The sequence below is a fragment of the Macaca fascicularis genome, chromosome 4, assembly GCF_037993035.2.
Source record: "Macaca fascicularis isolate 582-1 chromosome 4, T2T-MFA8v1.1".
In the NCBI taxonomy this organism is placed as follows: Eukaryota; Metazoa; Chordata; class Mammalia; order Primates; family Cercopithecidae; genus Macaca; species Macaca fascicularis.
Window position 1 is genome coordinate 119,219,139 of NC_088378.1, and position 23,794 is coordinate 119,242,932.

General features: G+C 38.1%; 1 protein-coding gene across 10 annotated transcripts in view; it reads right to left on the bottom strand.

The window, feature by feature from the left end:
• Nucleotides 1-23,794, bottom strand: part of EFHC1 (EF-hand domain containing 1) — a 73,174-nt gene continuing 49,380 nt past the window's right edge. For 7 of the 10 annotated variants that reach the window (XM_045391024.3, XM_074037827.1, XM_074037831.1 and 4 more), the window contains 5 exons: nt 22,026-22,166; nt 13,261-13,474; nt 12,724-12,871; nt 2,076-2,286; nt 1-152 (listed from right to left, as the gene is read on the bottom strand). In XM_045391024.3, the coding sequence (XP_045246959.1) occupies nt 81-152; nt 2,076-2,286; nt 12,724-12,871; nt 13,261-13,474; nt 22,026-22,166 (786 nt within the window). In that variant the 3' untranslated portion in view covers nt 1-80. Of the gene's footprint in view, nt 153-2,075; nt 2,287-12,723; nt 12,872-13,260; nt 13,475-14,129; nt 14,229-22,025; nt 22,167-23,794 lie in introns of those variants that run through there. The other 3 variants (XM_074037833.1, XM_005552752.5, XM_074037830.1) reach the window with 2 other exon arrangements.

Here is a 23,794-nt window from a genome sequence, read left to right on the forward strand (position 1 = left end):
TGCCTCTATGAAGAGTGTAAGGTGTATTTCAAAGCATAATTCCAGTATCAGAAATTGTCTTGCATTTTCTCATCAGCAGGTCAGTTTGAGAAAGCACGAACAAAGTTATAGTAGTTAATCTTGCCTTCTCCATGAGAGCACATCCTGATTAACTGCAGAGAGAGCAAAGAGAATAGGTGAGACAGATCCGCAGGGCTTCCATCAGCTCAACTGCAGAGTGCGCTTATACATAATGATCCCCAGCCTTTGTGAATCAGTTCAGAATTTTTGTATCTTCAAGTTGATTCTGAAATGATCCTGTGAACCTGGCAGGTAGGACAGATATCATCCCCATCTTACACTTAATGAAACCAAAGATGGATGGAGTAAATGACCTTCCCTGTTGAAGGTCGAAAGACTGAGGGTCATGATCAACTCAGTATATCACTGGAGGCTATATGAGTAAACAGCAAACTCTTTCTCATGAAAGCAGGATGTTGGCAAACTGACAAACTGCATCTGCTGCCCAGAAGGAATGCTGAGGGCAGTCATGACCCAGGCACAAGTGTTTCTTGTGATTAGGCACATCTGAAGCCTGTTAGCAATAATGTGAACCTGTGATCAATTAAGCAACTGACCAATCGTTACCTCCTTCTCCCTGTTCTTTCTATCCAATAAAGATGAAGGGGTGTAGAGGCTCGGGCAGCTGCCTTTGCTCACTAGAAGCAGGGAGCTCTCTTCTTTCCTTTCCTTTAAAATAGTTACTTTTCTTTTAAGTTTTCATTTCTGCTTTCATCCTCCTTCATTAACTCTCATAATGACGGTCTCAAGTAGTAACAGTAGTAATTGTTGTAGTGACGGTCTCAAGTAGTAACCGTGGCAGTCTGCCACACTTCCCAAGATTTCAGAACTAACATCCATATTTATAAAAGCACTTTTAGTTGTTTTTATATTCAAATAAAAGACTGTCCACTCAGCTCATGAGGAGTAAGACTTTTTAAATAGCAGGCTCTTGCTACCGCAGCCTAACGGAAGGGTCTGGTTATGCCACTGCTCAACCTGTGTCCTTTGAAACTCAACTGTGACTGGTAACGGACTGATTTTCTGTGGTTATTTTTATAAGACATATGCAAATCTGTCCCACCCCCACTTCCCTGCTGCACTTGTCAATGACTGCCATTTCTCTCTCCCATGTCAGTTCCCACATCAGACAGTATGAAGAATTTGAAAATCAAAAGTTGGGCATGCTGTCAACCTAAAATTTGAGGAGCTAAATGTGTGTTTGGTCCACATAAACAAATACTCTTCTATCTGCTCTCCTACTCACTCCCTGCTAATGTTTCTATGACAAATCCTTGTCTCCAACCTAGTCACTAGCCCTAAACCAAACCCTTTCCTAAATGACTCTTAAATTATGAACACCTGTTTTGGCTAAACGATCTTTAAAAGGGCCTACAGAACCTCAATATTCTTATTCAGTAAGAATGTCTCAATGATAATAAGCCACAGTCCTTGGCATTTCTCAGGGGGACTTTGTTCTGACTTCCAAGGGAACCCTGGCTAAAGGGTTTATAATGAAGAAAAGGCATGAAAGTCCTCCTTCAACTGAACTTCCATGCCCTTTCTGCATCTGCTGCTGGTCATGCTACCATTACTGACAGATGCCACAGCCCTCCCACAGTGGTCACGCCCTCTTCCATGCTAACCCTACTGATGGGCCAGTGTAGGTATCAGCTGTGAAGGATATCAAAGGTTGCCAAGCAGTCTGCTCAATCAACATCTTTGAGTCTCCCCTTGGTAGCTGCCCCTCCTGGATCATCTCTGTTGCTCTTATTCAGTCCTGACATGTTGGTCTACTAACCACTCTGTGTTGTCCAGCCCCAGGCCCACTTAAAGAGATGCCCTGCAACAGCAATTATAAAAGAATGCCAATGCTAGAATGAACGGGCAATACCTAATCAGGACAGAAGAGTAGATCTGATCTGAACATCCTAAATCTGTGTCCGCTGTAGTGAAATACATATACAATTGCCTTTAGGAAAGAATGATCAGTGCTTAGCCTCTGCAATCAACTCAGAAGAGTAATTCATACCGACCTCCTTAACCAAGGAGTCATCCACTGGGACGTTAAGTGATTCACAGATTTTAAAGAACATGTCTCTGTCCACATATCCTGAAGCTTCCTTGTCGTAAATTTGAAATGCCTCACGGATGTTGTCTTTGCATGAGTGATCTTTCAGTTGCTTCTGAATTGTGTCTATTAATGCTTCCAATTCCTGCACACCTGGATCCTTTTCAGTTTGCTTGCTGTAGAGAAAGGAAGGAAATGACTGCACGTGGTATTTATTCTTGACCAATCTCATCTCAGTGACCAAAGTTCTTACTTGATGAAATCAGGGAAGCTTCTAATCCCAGCTTTGAGACTGAGCTGACCAATGACTGAACACTTGCCCACAGGCCGATAGCTGAGCTCCACATCAGGAAGGCGTGATTAGGGGCAGTTTTTGAATTTCCTCCCTTCTTGCTCAGCCTCCTTTCCTGCCATCTGTTAATCACTGCACTACAAGGAGGCAAATCTAATACCACCACCATGCCAAATTTGGTATCTGTGGAAGTCACATCATTGTCTCTTACTGATGTTGCAGATTAATGTTTCCTCATCTACAGCTAAATGCCTGAGTGATATATATAAAGAGAGATGATAGATAGATAGATAGATAGATAGATACAGATATTGATATTGATCTGCAGCCAAGAATCAACCTTTTATACTTTTAATATTATTCCCTGTCCAATTCACACTGAATTTTGTGAAAGGTTATCTATGGAAGCTAAGAGATTGCTCTGTGAGGTAGAGTGAGAAGTTTGGGCTTAGCATTTACTGAAATTAAGAGAGAATAGTAGCACAGGGTATTGGGAAGAGAGAGGTCTAACCCTTCAATAATAAGTAGAGGCTCAATTTTTATTTCCTCTGAAAATGAAGGTACAGTTATAAAATTAAAAAGTTTAGAGCTGAAAGATTCCCTCATATTCCATCTTCATAAATCCTTTTAGAACAAAATGGGCCAAATAAACTCAGTAAGCATTCTTCCCTCTTTCAGTGATGAGAAAACACATCTGAAGACCTGAGTGACTGATCCCACATCCCATGTCAGCGGCAAGACTAGCACTCACATCCTACTCCAGTTCCAATATATTCTCTCAATTGTGCCCAGTCACCTCTCACTGAATTCCTCTCCTTCCATAACTTGAAAACTGTCAATCTACCATTGCTTTTCTGTATTTATTTTTCTTGTGTATAATATTTTTAAAGTTCACTGTTGCAAATAACCTCTTTTTAACTTATTTCCCCCTTTTACCTGTTGGCAAGTCTTGCTGGGGAAGGTATAAAGTGGAATAACCTTTCAGGAAAAATTTGGAAACATGAAGCAACAGTCCAGCAAATAATCTCAAATAATTTATCCTAAGGAAATAATCATGGGTTGTATGCAAAGATACATCTATAAGATTGTTTTGAGATAGCCCAAATGTCCAAAAATAGGGAATTAAATAATTTACACTACAATAAAGGAACGGAATAATACTGTAGCCATTGAAAATGCTGCAGAAAGAGTATAAAGGTATTTCTAGTGAGAAAATCAAGACATAAATGTATGTATAGAGTGTTACCTTGTGTTATAAAAGCTGTGGGGGAATAAGAGTATGTACTTAAAGTTGTTTATATTATTTAAAGAAACTCTGAAAAGATATTCAAAAAAATCAATGAAAGAGGTAATTACCTATGGGGAGTGGAGGATAAGAAGTAGGTACATGAAAGATGGGGTAGGAGCAAAGCTTCTCCTTGGTCCCTTCATATATATGTCTTAAAATATTTCATTTCACAAGGGTTCATGATAGACTATCAAGTGAAAAAAGCAAAATAGTATTACAGAATTTTCCACTTTATATGTGTCTTTAAAAACAAAATATTAGAAGTAGTTATCTCTGAGTTATAAGATTTTCAAAAATTTTTGCTTATTTCCATTTCTATTACCTAGATTTTTATTCCCTCAATTTTCAAATGCTGGTCATGTGTTACTTTTGTAGTAAGCCAAGAACAATAAAAATTGTTGTAATAATCCCCAATATCTAAATGCTCTCTAGCATTATTCATTATAGAAGCAGAATATGTTTATCTGATTAATGTAATTCAAATCATATATACTAAATTATGAATGACCACCAGGGAGCTATTTCAGTGGCAGGAAGCAGTCAAACCTCAATCTTCCATGTATTTCCAAGAACTAGAGCCATGAAACATATAAAGTTAAAATGTGATCATCCAATCATTTGGGGAAACAGACAATAACTCTCCCTTTCCCGAAGAAGCCAGATTCCCATTCTCCTTTATACAGTAGGAAAAATGCCCATGGCATCTGCTGCCTTTGAGTAAGATGGAGTAAATTCACAGATAGATAGCAACAGGTGGTACTGTTTAAGGAAGAGCTAGTTAAAGTTACAGCGCTTACTTTATTGCCAAAGCCCAAGTCAGGGCACATTCTGGAAAAGAGCTGCAAGTTACAGGGCAAGCTTTGCTCACATGGGTCAACAAGAAAACACAGGGGCCAGCTGGTTATGCCCAACAGGGACTGCCAACTGAGAAGTGGCTGGAGGTCCTAACATGCTGGGTGAAGACTCTGTGCCAAGTCCTCCAATGACCTTCCTTAACTTCCATAAAAGTGAACGTGTTTTATAGAGTGGCTAATCTTCCAGAGGTAAGAGGGATGTCACAGTTTTCTGTGTGCTCTTCGAATACTTTGCTATGAGCATCCTGGCAAAGTTCTCCACTTAGAAAATGAGACAGATAAGCAAAAAGAAGGAATAGGGAAGAGTTAGAAAGATGAAAATGACAATGGCTTCATTTTTAGTTGTACAAAGTGGGAGATGCTGGTGGCTCAGATGAACAAAGACATGTTGAAAATAGATTCAGCAGAATGGTCAGGAGAGCAATTCAGATACTGCAATGTCTAGAAAGTTCAGAGAAGGCAAGCAAGAGGACAAAAAACAGGACCTTGAGAAATGCCAACCTAGTAGACAGAAGTAGGAAAGACACACAGAATAGGCTTTAAGAGAGGTAGGACTACCAATGAGTTTCCAGAACTCAAAAGAGGATTTCAAAAGAGGGGTGGTAAAGAGTAATCAATATTATATGCAGATCAGAAAAACTGAACACTAGACCAAGGGGTCAGCAAACTATGACACCCAGGCCAAAGTCAACCTGCTGCCTATTTTTTATACATAACATTTTATTGAAATACAGCCACTCCTATTCATTTACATATTGTCTATGGCTACTTTCATGCTGTAAGGGTAGAGTTGAGTAGTTATGCCAAAGAAGGTATGATCCATAAAGCCTAAACTATTTACTACCTGTCCCTTCACTAAAAAAAAAGAAAAAAGAAAAAAAAAATTGTCAACCCTTGCTCTCAGAGAATAGATTATGAGCTCCCTATTCTCTTATATAGTTGCCTAAGCATTTAATATAAGGTTTGGTATATGGTATAAGCTCAAATATCTGTTGAATGAATGACTAAATGAGAAGAGTCCATTATACTTGGAAACAATCAATGACCTTCAAGAAAGAAATTTATGAAGCAGTCATTTAAAAAAGTCATAAAGATTCTGGAGCAGTCAGGAGGGAAGTGGTTACAGACACAAAATAGAAGAATTAGATTTGAAGAAATAGGAGGAGTTACTTATCTCTGACAAAAGAAGGTAAAGAGAAGAAGAGTGATAGTAGAGAAACATTCTAAGATGAAGGGTGAGAAAACTGATGAAGCCTACATTGGATCATTTGATCTCATATTTGAAACCAAATTACTTCCATTTCCTTAGAGAAAATGGAAAAGGAAATGAGAATATTTGGACAATTCTCATGGGAAAAGTAGCTGGAAGTAAAAAAGAAAAAGAGTAAAAAGATCATTGAGTAAGAGAGTAGGGTCCTCTTGAAGCTGAAGCGCACAAAAGGGCATGTTAATGGAACAAGAATAATACATATGAATAAGTGTGTGTATGTATCTATGCTATTCACACATGTGGATTTCCTGTGGAGGGTGGGTTAATAAGTGTGTGCATTTGCTGTCCTTAAGTCTGAGTTCAAATACTGCAATGAGGACCCCAAACCCAAAGAGAATTTAAGACCTTGGAGATGAAGTTAATACTCAGTTACCTGTGCATTATTCTAATTTTCTGGCTCAGAGAAAGCAAATGGCCAACTCCAAATTTCATCATCTTGGAACTGACAATTGACATAAACAGTACTGGTCTGACAAGTACTCATGATCCCCTTTCATGACTCTCTGCAATGAGTGGCAAAATATATTTGTAACTGCATTTCCTTAGAGCAGGATTCTTTATCAGATGGGTGAGTCAAGAGCTAAATGCAGAATAGCTAGGAAACACAGAAGATGTGACCGTGGATTCTTATCATCTCCATGCATTTTCCCTAACTCATCTCTCTGACCCATCACAAGAGAAGAAAGGGAGGGTGAGGATCAAAATGAGGATGGCAATGGATCTCTTAACCCATGTCGTAGTCCATTTATGTTGCTATGAAATAACTGAGGCTGGTAATTTATTTAAAAAAAAAAAAAGAGGCTTATTTGGCTCAGAGGTCTGAAGACTATATAAGGAACATGGTACCAACATTTGCTTCTGGTAAAAATGTCAGGCTGCTTCCTTTCATGGTGGAAGGGGAAGGAGAGCAGACATGTGCAGAGATCACATGATAAGAGAAGAGGCGAGAGAGAGAGAGAGAGAGTAGGTGGTGCCAGGCTCTTTTCAACAACAGTTCTCATGGGAACTACAAGTGAGAACTCATTCCTATGAGAATGGCACCAAGCCATTTATGATGGATCTGCCCTCAGGATCCAGACACCTTCCATGAGGCCCATCTCCAACACTGGGGATCAAATTTCAACATGAGGCTTGGTGGGGCCAAACAAACCATATCCATATGGCAACCTAAAATTTGAATTTCTCCTTATTTTTATTGATATCATATTCTAAGAGTCACAGTGGTATCTTTTCCTTATTACTGCATTTTAAAAAACTTAAATTACTAAATTTTAAAAAAATGTGAAAGATGATTTAATTAGTGGTATGCTGAAGCAAGAAGCTTTCCAGTGTCTGCTGGTATTTGCATAAACAAGGGATAATTACAGAAAAAAACTTTTGGGAAGTATTAGAATTAAATATATGACTATGAATATGAAGTGGGTCTTTAATGCTGGTCGACCACCAAACTATGCTTCTCCAGTCCATTCAGCTTCCCACTCTCCTGGACAGCTATCATATTTGTTTAAGTCCTGAGGCAATTTTTTTTTTTAATTAAAGATGTGTCCATGAAATGAGACAATTTTTTGTTTTTTTTACATTTTAACATCTCTGGAATTAACATGCATTTTTCAATTCATGGTGAATATGGATAATATTTGGATATTTTTTCTTTCTTAGTAGTAGCTAATATATGCTGTTTTAAATTTTATTTTATATTCATTTTGTTGATATTTATATATTCAATAAAAAGACCATTTCATAACTTCTCCTCTCTCCTGAAACCTCCAACATCTCCCTCTATCCTCACTCTTTCTACTGCACTACTATCAGAAAACAATCACAAGGGCCTTCCAATATCTACACAGCTACCAGCATCTGAACCCACATATCCTGCCTGCCTTTTGCCTGTTGCCCTAGATCAAGGTTTTAAAGAGTAATCCCAGGACCTGTGGAGGTTCCCAAGACCCTTTGGGGGTCTGTGAAGTCAAAATTATGCTTGTGATAATACTTAGTCATTTATTTATCTTTTTACTCTTGTTTTCCCACAAGTACACAATGGAGTTTTCCAAAGGTCACACAACACAGGCTATCACAGCAGGCAGAATACAAAAGCGCATGAAAATCCAGTCATCATCTATTACTAAAGTCAGACATTAAGAGGTTTGCAAAAATGTAAAGCACTATCACTCTTCTCACTCAATTTTTGTTTGTAAAAATATAGGGTTTTTTCCCCCACAAAATTATGTTATTTGTGTTAACATGAAATGGGTTTATTGTTTTCAAAATAAATTAATATTTGAAAATTTTTCAGATACAATTTCTAATATGCTAAATAGCAATAGATACAAACACATAAAAACTCTTTGGGGCCCTCAATAATTTTTAAGGGTATAAAGGTGTCTCGAGACCCAAAAGTTTGAGAAATACTGCCCTAGGTGAATGGTTGGTGCTTCTATCTGAAGCCAATTCCTCCACTTAAACCCCATCCTCTCACAAACTCCAGAAATTCTCCCTGCTCTCTCACACACTTATCAATGTTTTCTTCTCTATGGAATCATTCCCATTAACATACAAACATGCGATTTCTTCTATGTTAAAACAAAAGCAAAAACAAAATAAAACAAGACCTTCTCCTGACTTCACTTTCTCTGCCAGCTGCTGCCCCATTGCTCTGTTGTCCTTTGCATCAAACCTCTCCAAAAGAGTAGTCTCCACTCTGATCCAGAATTCCTCTCTCCCACTCTCTTAAATCTACTGCCATCAGGTATTCCCCGTCTTCCCATTCCACTGAAACTCCTCATTAAGGTCTCCAAGGTCCCCAATTCCCTTAATATTGCTAAATCCCCATTTGATATAATGAATCATTCTGAGGTTGGAAGTGGGACTCGACTCTGGAGGCTCGGCTCGGACACAGGACCAAATTGAGGACTAGCTAAAATAGGTCTGGGGCAGAAGCAGCTTTCCGTAAGACATGCCCACCAGTGCTCCATATCAGTTTACCATTGCCATGACAACATCTGGGAGTAACCACCCCTTTCCATAGCAACGACACGAACACCTGGAAGATACCACCCTTTTCCTAGAAATTTCTGTATACACTGCACCTTAATGTGCATATAATAAAAAGTGGGTATACATATGAGTGCAGAACTGCCTTTGAGCTACTATTCTGGGCACAATGCCTAGGGGGTATCCCTACTCTACAAGGAGCAGAACCTCAGCTGCTGCTGTACACTGTTGCTTAAAAACAGTTGCTGTTTAACAGCACCAGCTCTCCCTGGAATTCTTTCTTGGGAAAAGCCAGTAACTCTCCCTGGCTGAGCCCTAATTTTGAAGCTCACCTGTCCTCCATCAAGTCTGTCTTCCTCGATATGAAGGCATTTCTCAGTTTGCACAGTTCCAAGATGCATGAATTTCAACTACCACCATTTAGTAAAATAATCCATTCCCCCAACAACATGGTTCAAATTTCAGTCAACACAGTTACTAACTATGAGTAACTGCATAAAGTACAAACTTATCTGTCAGGACTTTAGTCCACTAACCACAATGTAATTAAACAGATGCATATCACCATCAGTGACAATTACATCACTTCTTTCAAAGTCTGTTTGTGACTGGTCACTGTATATTTGTTTTATAGTTCGCGCAGACAGTAAAGTGTGTAGCTATGTTGCCTCCTCGTCTCTCAGTGATACACAAACTGTATTTGACAAAAATGGATAATCAAAAGAGAGAATTGGCCAATAAGGATGAAAGTACAGCAAAGATGCAAGAAGTGAATTCAAGTCAAATATAAATGGAGTTACAGAAGAGAAAGCTGACTGTAGGAATGTCGACACAGCTGCCTTTCAAGAGACTCTAGATGTGCAGCCAGTGGAAACTGGTGAAGGCAAACCTATCAACACAAATGAGAAAAGTGGTTGTAATGAAAAGAATGAAGATATCCCAGATGCCTGTAAAATGCTTCACATTAAAAGAACTCTCAGAGATATTTCATTCTCATTAAAGGAAGTCTAAGAGATATTTTATAACATTGAAAGCAAAAATCATAAAATGTTGGAAGTTGATCCATCTTAAACAGGAGTATGACAATTCACCAAGGCATAGAACAGATGTTCACTCTGTATCGTAAGTTATAAGTTATACAATGAGAAGTAGGCAAGTGCGCTCAAACCACTTTTGATAAAGTTTTTATAAAGCAATAAAACACTTTAATTCTTAATGTCATCAATGTTTCAAATTTCAGTGTGCTAAGTAAAAATTAGTTTTACTATTTTTTCATATTCTTATATGTTTATAACCATCAAAGTTTTTAATGTTGTGACAAATTTTTTTTTTTTTTTTTTTGAGACGGAGCCTTGCTCTGTTGCCCAGGCTGAAATGCAGTGGCGCAATCTTGGCTCACTGCAACCTCCGCCTCCTGGGTTCAAGTGATTCTCCTGCCTCAGCCTCCCGAGTAGCTGGGATTACAGGTGCGCACCACCATGCCTGGCTAATTTGTTTGTATTTTTAGCAGAGATGGGGTTTCACCATGTTGGTCAGGCTGGTCTCGAACTCCTGACCTCATGCTCCGCCTACCTCGGCCTTCCAAAGTGCTGGGATTACAGGCATGAGCCACTGTGCCTGGCAGTGACAAAAATTTTTAAAGGGCACAGAACAATTGTACATTTTCCCTTTGATTATTAAAATTGTTTTGCATGTTATTTTTTTACAGTCTTACGCTACCATGTAAACAAGGAACTACCTGTAATTTCTTCATTTGGCATCCAGGACACCACATTCACTTGGTTTTCTTCCTGCTTCATTGGTTTTCCTTTTCAGTTTCCTTGACTCTAAGTGTTGGTGGACCCCAGAGCTTAGTTCTTGGAGCCATTCTTTTCTTTATCTACACTAACTCCTTTAGAGACTTCATCCAGGCCAGGAACAGTGGCTCATGCCTGTAATCCTAGCACTTTGGGAGGCCAAGGAGGGAGAATCACTTGAGTCCAGGAATTCTGGGCAATAAACTGAGACCCCTGTCTCTACTAAAAATTTAAAAATTAGCTGGGCATGGTGGCATGCACCTGTAGTTCCAGCTACTTGGGAAGCTGAAGTGGAAGGATCTCAGGAATTTGAGGCTGCAGTGAGCTATTATTCCACTACCAGCACTGCATGCCAGCCTGGGTGACAGAGCGAGATCCTGTCTCAAGAGAGAGACAGAAAGAGATGTCATCCAGTCTCACAGCCTAAAATATCACTATATGCCAACAACTCCCACATTTATATCACCAGCCCAGACCTCTCACTCAAACTCCAGATTTACATATCCAACAGACTATATGTTCTCGACTTGGCTGTCTTAAACCTAACATACAATATATCCAGAACTGAAATCACCACCCCACCAACAAAGAAGGCAACTGTTCTACCCACAGCCCGCATCTTCCCCATCTCAGGTGATCACAATTTCTTCCTTCCAGTTGCTCAGACCAAACATCTTGGAGTCCTCTTTAACTATTCTTTTCCCCTCACATCCCCTAGAAAATCTGTCTGAAGTCCAATTGGTGCTACCTTCAAAATATATCCAAATCAGACCACTTCTCCCCACCTCCACTGATACCACCATCCTGGGCCCAGACATCACCATCTCTTGCCTGGAATACTGCAATAGTCTCTTAACTAATCTCTCTCCTAATCTATTTTCAACACAACAGCTGGAATAGTTCTTTTAAAATATATGTCAAATCTTGCCACTCCTCTATTCAGATGCCCCTGCTCCCAAAGGCTCATTTCATTCAGAGAAAAAAGCCAGCACCTTTCCAAAGACCTAGTAAGTCCTACACAATCTAGCCCATTGTTAATTTTCTAATTCCATCTCCTACTCCTCTTCCTCTCACTCACTCCATTTCAGCTACCCTCACTGGCCTACTTCTTCCCAATGTTCGTTGAGTACTTTAAGTAAGATATGCTAGCATTTAGGGCCTTTGCATGCACCATTTCCTCTTCCTGAAAAGCACTTCCTCCAGAAATCCACCTAGCTAACTCCCCTCAAGTGGTTGTTCAATGTCACCTCAAGGTACAACCACATACCCTGACCTACCTTCACAACCTACTGCCACTCTCCAGAAACACTTATTACTCTTAATTTGCTCCATTTTTTACAGCATTCATCACCCAATATACTGTATAATTTATTTGTGCTATTGTCTATTTCCTGCTGCTTGGAAGGTCAACTCAATGTGGGAGGCAACTTCTTGTCTACTTTGTTTACCGATAAAAGTCCAAGGGTCTGGTGATAGTCTCTGACACATAGTAGGCATTTAATAATTATAGCTGACCCTCTTACAACAAGAATTTGCATTGCACAGGCCCACTGATACCTGAATTTTCTTCTGCTTTGCCACCCTTGAGACAGCAAAACCAACCCATCCTCCTCAACCTACTCAACATGAAGATGAGGATGAAGACCTTTAAGATGACCCACTTCCACTTAATGAATAGTAAATAATTTTCTCATTCTTATGATTTTCTTAATTTCATTTTCTCTAGCTTACTGTATTGTAAGAATACAGGATGCAATACAAACGACATAGAAAATACGTGTTAATCAACTGTTTATCAGTAAGGCTTACAGTCAAGAGTAGGCTATTAGTAGTTAAGTTTTGGGGTGTCAAAGTTATACATGAATTTTCAACTGTGCAGAAAGGCTGGTACCCCTAACTCCCACACTGTTCAAGGGTCAACTGTATTTGCTAGATAAAGTTGAAAAAGTTCTAAATTACTAGTTATTACACTGACACAGGGAACCTTCTAATAATTCCCACCTGGTGTCTAATAATTCTCACCTGGTGAGAGAAATCGGAAAATCTAAAATGTGATTACTCAAAGTCAGAATTACTTCCTGAATATCTTGAGTGTGCCAAACCCTAGCAATCAAACACATACCTTTCTGATTCTGAAGCAGGCGCTTCTAGCTTTCGGACATGTTTCTGAACTGACGCGAGTGCTTCTGGTGAATACTGGGCAGCATTGCTCTCCATGTATTTCAAAACATACTCGTCTGTATCAAGGATGATGAACCGGTGACCAAATACTGGAGAGAAGGTAGCAGTACACTTAGCTTGGTGATGTTCTCTCACGCAATCAGAAGTAAAATAGTATTAACCCTCCTATGATAAATTCACAGTTATGCATTTATGACAGAAACTAATGAGCTTTCTTTAAATGACATACTAATATGCAGTCATTTGCTCAGTATTTACAAAACTTACTGTCGACATCTGTAGCCAACAAATGCAATCAACTTAGAGTTTAATTGATTAGGAAGGCAATTAACACATTATACCATATATACAAGGATAGTAGCTTTATCTCAGTTGTAATATAATCTAATTGCTTCTTACAACGGTAAAATGAATTAAATTCCAACTAAGAACTCATTCAGGCAGCCAGTAGGAAATTCTGGACTGTATTTAGACCTACCCTCAATCACAGCACCAATGAAGAAGTCACTGGGGCCATAGTAGATAGGGTTGTCCACTGTAGAGTATGGTTTAACAACTTTAGTCCTGCCAAGGTACTTGCCACCAATGATACCAGAATTGCGAACAGGAGGCTCAAAGATACTGATCATGTCAGTAGCTAGAAAGTAAGAGAAGACAAATCTCCGGTCTTTGTCTTCTGGGATGGGGGATTCCTATAAAGGTAAAGAAAAGAGGATATTATGAAGGTTCATGGTCTATGCAGATGTGCAAACTTAAATGCCTACAGGGGCCAGGTATAGGATATATATGAAGCAGTCTGGGTTCTTACAATATAAACAAACCATCTATGGGGGAACTCTGGTATCTCTGGGTAGAAAATGCCTCATCTAAGGGAGGCTTCCCAAGGGAGGCTGCACCAACGCAACTCAGTTGTTGCCTTGTGAGAATGTAGGCCCAATGTTGCTAGATCTTTCAGTTTTTCAAAAGATAAAAATGTAGATTACTATTTTAAACCTCTGATTTTAAAGTACTGACTCCAACTCTTTTAAAGCACCATGAAGCCCAAACACAGTATACTAGAACATATATGTGGGCTACATTCTGACCACAGGCTGCTAGCTGAGACCTGTTGGCTGATATTATGTTCAACTTCATGAACACTAAGATGATTAAGTAAGGTTTTGTTTCTTAAGCAAATGTATATACATAATGTAAAAAAAAAAAATTTAAAAAGAGGGGATAAGAGTAATATAAAATCAAAGAATTGAAAGTGATTCTGAGAAACTACCTTGTAGACAAGACTTTTTCTAAATCAAATTGCAGAGTGATCACACAACCCCTAAGGAAGAAATTCCAGCTCCAACAAACCTTAATACAGCTCTGCTTATTCCTAAAATCCACTCATACTGTAACTGTAGCACATCTTCTCATTAAGACCATGGGATTGTTTGTATAATAGTTCTTCATCTATTAAAGAAGTCATTAGATTTTTCTCTTAGTGAAATAATTTTCTCATATCATTCCCTCATCTAATAGTTTCCAAATCATTTGGATTATACACCCATGTAATAAAAATATAAATGTTAAACAATCACAATATAGTTAATAAAAATCAAATCATATCACTCCTCTGCTCTCAAACCTTCAAAGAATTCTTGTCATACTTAGAATAAAATACAAAGTTCTAAGCAGGGGCATACCAGGGCCATTGGGGGTGACAATGGTAATGGTTTACCATGGCAGGAAAGAGTACCATAAAACTTAAAAAAAATTATTGTCTTTATTGGGAATGAGGTTTACATTTATAGAAAACCTGCATAAATATTACAGAGAATTCTCACTCCCCTCACCAAGGTTCTCCTAATGTTAACATCCTATATAGCCATTAGTGCAATTATCTGAACCAGCAAAATAACAATAGTATGACATTAATAAATAAACTACAGTCCTTATTCAAATTTCACCTGTTTCTGACAAATGGTCTTTTTGTTTCAGGATCCCATCCAGGATCCCACATTGCATTTAGTTATTATTTCTCTTGAGTCTCCTCCAATATGTGATAGATAGTTCCTCAATCTGCCCTTCTCTTTCATGACTTTGACACTTTTGAAGACTACTGATCAATTATTTTCTTGAATGTTCCTCATGCATCTCATTTTTGCATTTTTGGCAAAAGTATCCCAGAAAAGATGTCATGTCTTTAGTGTATACCAGAGAGTTTATGAAGTCAATATATCTTATTATGGATGACACTAACCTTGATCACTTGGTTAAGATTTCTGCTGGATTTCTTCCCTTAAAGTTACTGTATTTCCCTTTGCAATTACAAAACACCTTGAGGGAGATGTTTTGAGATTATGGGAATCCCGTTTCTCCTCAAAGGTTTTCCCACTAATTTTAGCAGCCATTGCTGGATCTTATCTGCAACCGTGATTACAGCAGTGTGTGCATAATGATAATTTTTCTACTTCCCACTTTTCTTTTACATTTATTAGCTGAAATTCTACTGTACGGAAGAGCCATCCCTTTGGGGATGAGTATCACTGATGTTGTTTAGAATTACAGGCAAATGATAAGAAGAAGAAACAGACCAACTTTTAGTTGGTTTTATTTTTAAATTCTCTGCAGCTTGTTATCTATACTTTCTTGTTACCTGGACTGCTCCCATCAGCCCATTCCTCTGGCCTTGTAACCACTGGTTGCAGAGTCCTGGCTGGCTGCCGACCTGTCATTTCCACCTTTTTGCCCTCCATTCACTGCACACAGTCTCGGTCTTACATGCAGCTCTCTCAGATATTCCCCTGGCTGGCTCCCTCAGCTATTCCTTTGGTTTCTGCTCTTCTATGACCTCTTCAGAGAGGCTTTCCCCATTCTGCTGATATAAATGAGCCCCTTTCCCATCATTCTCTGTCTCGCTTTATTTTTTACAGCACATTACTACCTACCCTTATACAATGTATTTATTTGACTAGAATGTAAGCTCCATGAGAGCAAATATTTGTCTATCTTGTTCTCTACTGTACCTTTGGTATCTAGAACCATATCTAGCCCAGAGTAGTCCTTTAATATTTATTGAATGAATTAATAATTAAACATATGTTCTTCTATATAAATATAGTTTGTGCATTAAAAGGCACATATAAAAATATCAGAGGCTATACAATAAATGCACTCATAGTAAATAAAATAAACAGAGGCTGTAATATTTTCTTGACAAACACCACAGATGGTACTGTCTTGCATCTCTTGGAAGACATTCACCTGCTTTGAAGATCACGGTTCAGATCATGTTTCTTATGCTCTTCCAAAGCTTTGCCAAGTTTCTCAGCCAGCACTCCACTCTCAGTCCCAGAGAGTTTACCAGCATACTTTTACTTAGGCACCAATTGCCTATCAGAACTTAGTATACATTGTTTTCTCAGAACACATCCCGTGTCTTTGTCTGACCTCCATGGGACTTAATTGTCTCTGATCATTTCTCTAGTATACTCCCTTCTTTTTGAATTTCCATATATTTTCTTTTGAAGTCCCCACCTCACTCATAAACCTTTTCCCCTTATTGTCAAGCACCCTTTCTTCCTCAAGAACTTTTGTGATGAGTCTAATGAATACATTCTCTATTTCGTCAAATAGGTCAGGGGAAAACATCTGAAAATTACCATGACCAGAATATCGCTTCTTTTTTCCTGCCCACATGAAGATATCCACTATTTCTTTACTAATAGTTCTGTTGGCTTTCTTTTAAATTTTTTTACTGTGAACAGTAACACAGAGAGAAAACTACAAAAAAACCCAAAACAACAATAAAAATACCAAAATGTATGGCCGAAAGAATTTTAATGAAGTGAGCAACCATATAACCACCATCCAGGTTGAGAAACAGAACGCTGACCGAACCTCCCAATCAATATTCTATCCTTCCCCCACCGAACAGGCCACTGCCTTGAATTGTATGGTTTTCTTTAGTTTTGCTATAAAGCAGACATCCATAAAGTTTTGTTTTGTCTGCTTTTTAATCTTCATATAAATGAAATTACATAATATGCATGCATTCTTTTGTGTCTGGATTCTTACATTCAAAATTATGTTGATGTGATTCAGCCATGTTGTTATTAGTAGCTGTAGTTCATTAATTTTCATTGAACAGAAATCAAATTATGACACAAATATGCCATAACTTATCCAGTCTCTTGTAGTAGACATTTAGGTCTATTTTTGCTATTATGAATTATGCTATTATAAACATTCTTAACTTTTGGTACACATATATTGCACCCTTAGCACAATCTAGTATATTTGATTATGCCAAAGTGTTTTACAAAGTGGGTATACTCTCTTAGTAAAGAGTATGAGAGTTCCTATGGTTCCATATTCTCATCAACATATTAATGATTCTGATGGGTGGGTAGAGGCAACTCACTATGATTGTAATCTGCACTTCTTTAGTTACTAACGAAGCAAAGCAACTTCTCATATGTACATATTTTTAAAGACAGAGTTTCTGTTGCCTGGGCTGGAGTGCAGTGGCAGGATCATAGCTCACTGCACCTTGGAGCTCCTGGGTTCAAGTGATCCTACCGCCTTAGTGTCCCAGGTAGCTGGGACTATAGGCACATGCCACCATGCCCAATTAATTTATTTTTTTATCTTTGTAGCAGTAGGGTCTCATTATGTTACCCAGGCTGCCTTCAAGCGATCTTCCTGCCTCGACCTCCCAAAGTGCTGGGAAAACAGGTGTGAGTCACTGCACCTGGCCCTCCTTATATGTTTAGTTGCCTCTTGGATATCCTCCTTTGTGAAATGCCTGTTCAAGTTTCTTGCTCATTTTTCTAAGTGATTTCAGAATGTTCTTTACATATTCTGAATATAAGATCTTGGTTGATTTCTGTATTAAACATCTGCTCCCACTTGAAGCTTGCCTTTTTTTACACTCTTAATGCTGTTTTTTGGAAGAACAGAAAGTTTTCATCTTAATGTAGTCAAATTTATCCATTTTATTTTATTTTAATTTATTTAGAGCCTCGCTCTGTCACCCAGGCTGAAGTGAAGAGGCACAATCTCAGCTCACTGCAACCGCTGCCCCCCAGACGCAAGTGATTCTCCTGCCTCAGTCTCTCAAGTAGCTAGGACTACAGGCATGTACCACCATGCCCAGCTAATTTTTTGTATTTTTAGTAGGGACAGGGTTTCGCCATGTTGGCCATGCTGGTCTCAAATTTCTGAGCTGGGGCAATGTGCCCGCCTTGGTCTCCCAAAGTGCTGGGATTACAGGCATGAACCACTGTGCCTGGCCATTTATCCATTTTAAAAACATGACTGCTTTTTTGTATCCCACTAAATAAATCTTTCCCCACTATAATGTTAAGATTATTTATTGCTAAGAAGTTTTATTGTTTTGCTTTTCACATTTAGATTTTCAATCTACCTAGACTTGATTGCCACTTTTGGTGTGAGATGGAGGTGAAATTTTCTTCTCTTTTGAATATCTAATTGTTCTGATATCATTGATTAGAAACATCTTCCTTTCCCAGCCCCTCTGCAGTGCTGTATTTATCATATGTCTTTTCCTGGGGTGTCTATTCTATTCCATTGGTTTGTCTATCCTTGCACCAAAAACATGTTGTTTTAATTACTGTAACTTTTAATACGGAGTGATATTTTGGTGAGCAAAATCCACTGATCTTGCTCTTCTCCAAGAATATCTTGGCTATTCCTGGTGCTTTGCCTCTCCACTTAAATTACAGAATCAATTTGTCTGTAAAAATAAAAACATTTTTAGATTTTTTGACTGTAATTACTTTCAAACCATAGATCAATTTGGGGAAAATATTTTTGTAATACTGAATTTTCTAACCAATGAACATGGTATATCCCTTCATTTATTTAGGTCTTCTTAATTTTCTCTCAATAATATTTTAGGTGTTACATATCTTTTGTATATAACACCTAAAAGATACGTAACACCTAAAGTGTTTTTGTATGTAACATCTAGGTGTTACATATCTTTTGTATGTAAAAGATACCACATATCTTTTGTATGATAAAGATATATCTTTTAGGTGTTACGTATCTTTTGTATGTAACATATCTTTTGTGTGTAACACCTAAAAGATATGTAACACATATCTTTTGTATGTAACATATCTTTTGTATATAGCACCTAAAATATTATACCAAGGAATTTAATTTATACCTAGGAATTTAATATTTTTGATGCTATGGTAAATGGTATTTTTTAACTTTATGTTTTCTTCGTTGCTATTTGTATATTGACTTCCCTAATGCAGAAGGCAGATTCTTTATTTTCTGTACTATACAATTGTTCATTTTGGATAATGACAATTTTATTTTTTCCTCCTCAATCAGTATGCCTGTTTATTCACTTCCTGTTTCACTGTTCCAGCTAGGACTTCCAGAACAATGTTGACCAGAAGGGGTGATAGCAGTCTTGCCTTGTTCCTAATCTCAGAAAGTACCCTTTCAACATTTCATCACTAAGTAAGCTGTTTGCAGTAGACTTTTCAACATACCCTCTAACAGATTAAGGAAACTCCTTTTTATTCCTTTTTTTATTATTAAGAGTTTTGTTTTCTTTTATTTTTTACTTTTTTAAACTTTTATTTTAGGTTCAGGGGTATATGTGAGTTTTATTTTTAAATCAGATTGATTTTAGCAAATGCTTTTCAAAATCTAATTTTTCTCTTTTATTCTGTTAATGTGATGATTTTTCAAAACTGAAACAGACTTTTTTGGCTTATTTCTCATTTTTTGCTGAAAATCTCAATCTTATTCTTTAACATGGTAAACAAAGGCTTTTTAAATTTTTTTAATTGTTTATTTCATTTCATTTCGTTTTTTTTTTAGACGGAGTCTTGCTCTGTCACCCAGGCTGGAGTATAGTGATGCAGTCTAGGCTCACTGAAACTTCCGCCTCCCGGGTTCAAGTGATTCTCATGTCTCAGCCTCCTGAGTACCTGGGATTACAGGCGCGTGCCACCATGCCTGGCTAATTTTTGTATTTTTTTAGTAGAGATGGGGTTTCAGCATGTTGGCCAGACTGGTCTCAAACTCCTGATCTCAAGTGATCCACCCTCCTTGGACTCCCAAAGTGTTGGGATTACAGGCGTGAGCCACTGCTCCTGGCTTAAGTTTAAGTTTCATAATGCCAGTATCTGAAGTCCCTATAGGTATATTCTATAGTCTCTTATTTCTGGTCACTTTATATTATCTTGTCTTGTTTCTGAACACTGTATTATTAATATTGTTACATTGTATTTTTAAAATTCTAGAAATAAATTGAAGCCGAAAATGATGTCATCTGCAGAGAATTTGTTTGCTTCTGACAGTCACCTGGGGTTATTAGAATCCAGGATCACCTTAATCTGATTTGTAAAACTGAGACAATCAGGGACTATAATTCAAAGACAGACAATAGTCCCTTCAAAGATTAGCTACAGACAGACTGAAGCACAGAGGGTTTACCAGGAGCTTCTGCCTTTGACAGGCCCTAAATAGATTCCAATGTTTGTCCTCACAGGTGGGTCTTCTGAAATCAGCAAATGTGCCTAGCGGAAAAATGGCCCCAAATGTCAGGTTCACTTCTGTGGTTCTCATTGTTTCCCTGGTTCTTGTTCTGTGATTCTTCACATCTTGCTACTTGTTCAGCACCTTCAAGTGGTAACACACATACACATACACATACATATACACATACGCGCGTGCACGCGCGCACACACACACACACACCCCCTCAGCAAGAGGGCTGATCCAAATTATCTGGTCTATCATGGCTAGGAATAGAAGTCCTTTGCAAACACTTTAACTTTTTGTGATATATCATGTTTGACCAGGTTGTTTGTGAGTACAGAAGGCTGCAATCAAAAGAAATTTATCCTTTCTCCTTAGTTAGCAATATCTAACACTATTCAGAGCCATTTTTGTAATCAACTTTGTATTAATTTTTCCAGGTTTTTCATGTATCAAAGGTAAGCTTACAATTTTGCAGTTTACAAACCCATATGAGTTCCTTTCCCTTTTCTAATCCTAAGTATTAAACTAGTTCTTCATCAAAAGAATACTGGGTTGAAAGCCAGAAGGCTGAGTTCTAGTCCTACCCCCGTCTAAGCAGCACCGGATCTGGGACAAGATAACTAGCCTTTCTGTTTCTTAAGTTTTGAAACATAAAATGGGTAAAATATTGTATTGCCTTACTCATGGATAATGTGTGCAGAAATAAATTGTTTTGCCTACTGAACGGGCAGTTAATGAGTACCTACAAAGTCTAGAAAGACATGATTCCTGCCCTTAAGGAGTTACAGTTACCATATCATAATTCGACAAGGCGCTTGAATTTTAACAGTAACTGAAAGAATCTAGTACTACAAAACCTTTGTTGGTCAGAATTCTTATGGAGAGTGCTCTAGTTGGCCTACATTTTGCTGTTTTGTTGTTTTCTTAAAAATTTTTGTTTTTAGCCAGGACTCCCTTTTTATTTAAAGCTTTGTACAATCATTTTCTAAAATCTATTATTCAGTTGTCTTTACCTTAGTTTGTATCTTTTCAAATACATGTATGTAGTTTGAAAAGTCACCTGACACCTCCTACCCCCAGCTCCTAATTCCTATTCCCAGATATAACTTATTTCAACTTCTGCTATTTATGTCCATATTTCTAATAAAATGGTTAGGTTCCTAGTCTACATTTTTTTTTCCATTTTAAAGACTTTATACTTTGAATTTCTATCAATAATTTATCTCATACAATTCAGCTAATTAATGAGATATGCAGAACTTGAGTGTATGTCTATTTCCAACTGCATGCTCTTAACTATTAGTCACATAACCTCTCAAGATATCAGGCAAGATATCACAGGTAAATGCAGAACTTACTAAGACATGGTCCCTAACCTCAAGGAAATCACAGTATACTAAAAAGCCACATAGATACACACATGGTTTGAATATTAAGCAATTTCATAGTTACTTAATAAAAGAGGCAAAAGGTCTGTTAACATTTGAGGTGTTAAGAGTGAGAGATTAATGATCTAAGAAAGATTATTGGGAGAGATAGGACTTGATCTAGGTCTTAGCTCAGGGGCACCATACTTAATACTATCCAACCTCCCTGAAGGCTGGGTACTAGATACAATGGTTGGTTGAGTCAACACATAACTCTGACAGCTGTTAATCTATAGCTTACAGACAAAATAATCATACACAGTACTGAGATAGAAGAGAATCTTTAGTATATAAAAATTAGCCTCACCAGTGCAGCCAAATAACGAAGCACCTTGTTATCATTCACCAGCATTTTAATAACATCTTTTTTTGGAGCTTTTGGAATGAGAGCAAAGCAATTCTGAGCAGAATCTTCCACTAGCCCAAAACCATTATAAGGAGGCAACTCCTGGAGATATATAGGAAGCAAGACGTAAGGCAAATGCTACTTGTGTTAAAATTACATTAAAGGTAACTATAAGTTTAATGAAAAAACTCTAGAAAATACTTATTCAAATATATTTTCTATATAAACAAATACAGTCAGAAAAAACAACTTATCCCCTTCCTCTTTGTGGATTTTGCATCATGTTCAGTGATCACAGAAGTAAGTGATGAGGCTCTAAAGTAACTCTCAGGGCTAGAGAGAAACTATTGCTGATGTAAACTGACCCCTTACTACAAAAGCAGGACCTAGTCCCACCCCAGTCCCAATGCAAATGACCCTGTAGTCATCCTAGCATGGTTCTGTCTATGACTTCTTTGCTCTAGGATGTGGACCTCACCCTAGCAGACCTGGAAACTGTTTCCTCAGTTCACCCAAAGTAAGAGAGAGAGAGAGGGATGGGGGGAAGGGAGGAAGTAAGGGAGGGAGGGAGGGGGAGAGGGTGAGAGAGACAGAGAGTGAGTGAGTGTATGTGTGATAGGGGAACGGTGGTAAGAACTTGATTCAAGCTACTTTTTCTCCTACTTACATCCATATTTCTAATCTTTTTATTTCTTAATTTCTGCCTCACAGAACAGGATGACAGCTATAGTTTTCTGAGAACTCAGATCCCTTTTCCACACAGGACCCCCTTTCTTCATGAAAAAGTTCAATTTAGGAAATTATTTTTCAGATACAAAGGTTATTTAATGAGTTTGCGTGAAGATATAGGTTGAGCTTGTATGTTTCATTTAGGCTCCATGAAGAGCCTGAAGCATCACTGTAGGATGCTAAGATTTATTTCCCTAAGAACTTTAGGTCAAAGACTAAGTCTTCCTCCTCCTCATCTAATGATAGGCAAACATCAGCAGGGTTATTTATTCCTGACTCCTCTTTGCTATTCTTTCTCAGGAAATTCAGCTTGTAGCACACATTTTCTCTTGTATATACCTCCACAAAATCTTTTTATATATTATTTTCAGGCACTTTAATAAGTAAGTCCATATAGTCCCTAGTACCATCCATAACAGAGTATTTCTTCAACCACAAAGGACTATTAAATTTGTCCACGGCGTACTACTTGGAACACTGACCCCAAAATCACTTGTTGGGACTGTAGTTAATGTGGTAGTCATGGCTAGAATATGACTAGTAGATTTAGCAGATGGAAAATGACCTAATTTGCTTCAATTGCAAAACCACTACTCAGTGAATTTACAGGTTACTATGGGCAGAGGAACCCTGAGCTGATGGCCTACGTGCTAAGCAGTTGAGTTTTCTCTGGAGGCTAGGCACAAACTGCAAAGTGGTGGTATCTGAACTTGCTTTGCACTTATACCAACAACACACAATGAGAGCATCCGGGCTGCGGGTGCCAGTAGGGAGGTCACTGAGGGTTGAGGATTTTGCAATAAGAAGGTAGCTATAAAGCCTCTGGGCCTTCTTCTCAAATTCCTATTGTATTTTAACAGACTACCTGTTTTTCCTGAATATACCTCACTTTCCCTGCCTGGAATAAAGACCTTCCCTAAATATCAGTCCGTATGCATGGTATCCTGGCATCTTGCTTCTCATACTTCAAGCTACTGCTTGGGTGGGTCCTGTTGTAAACT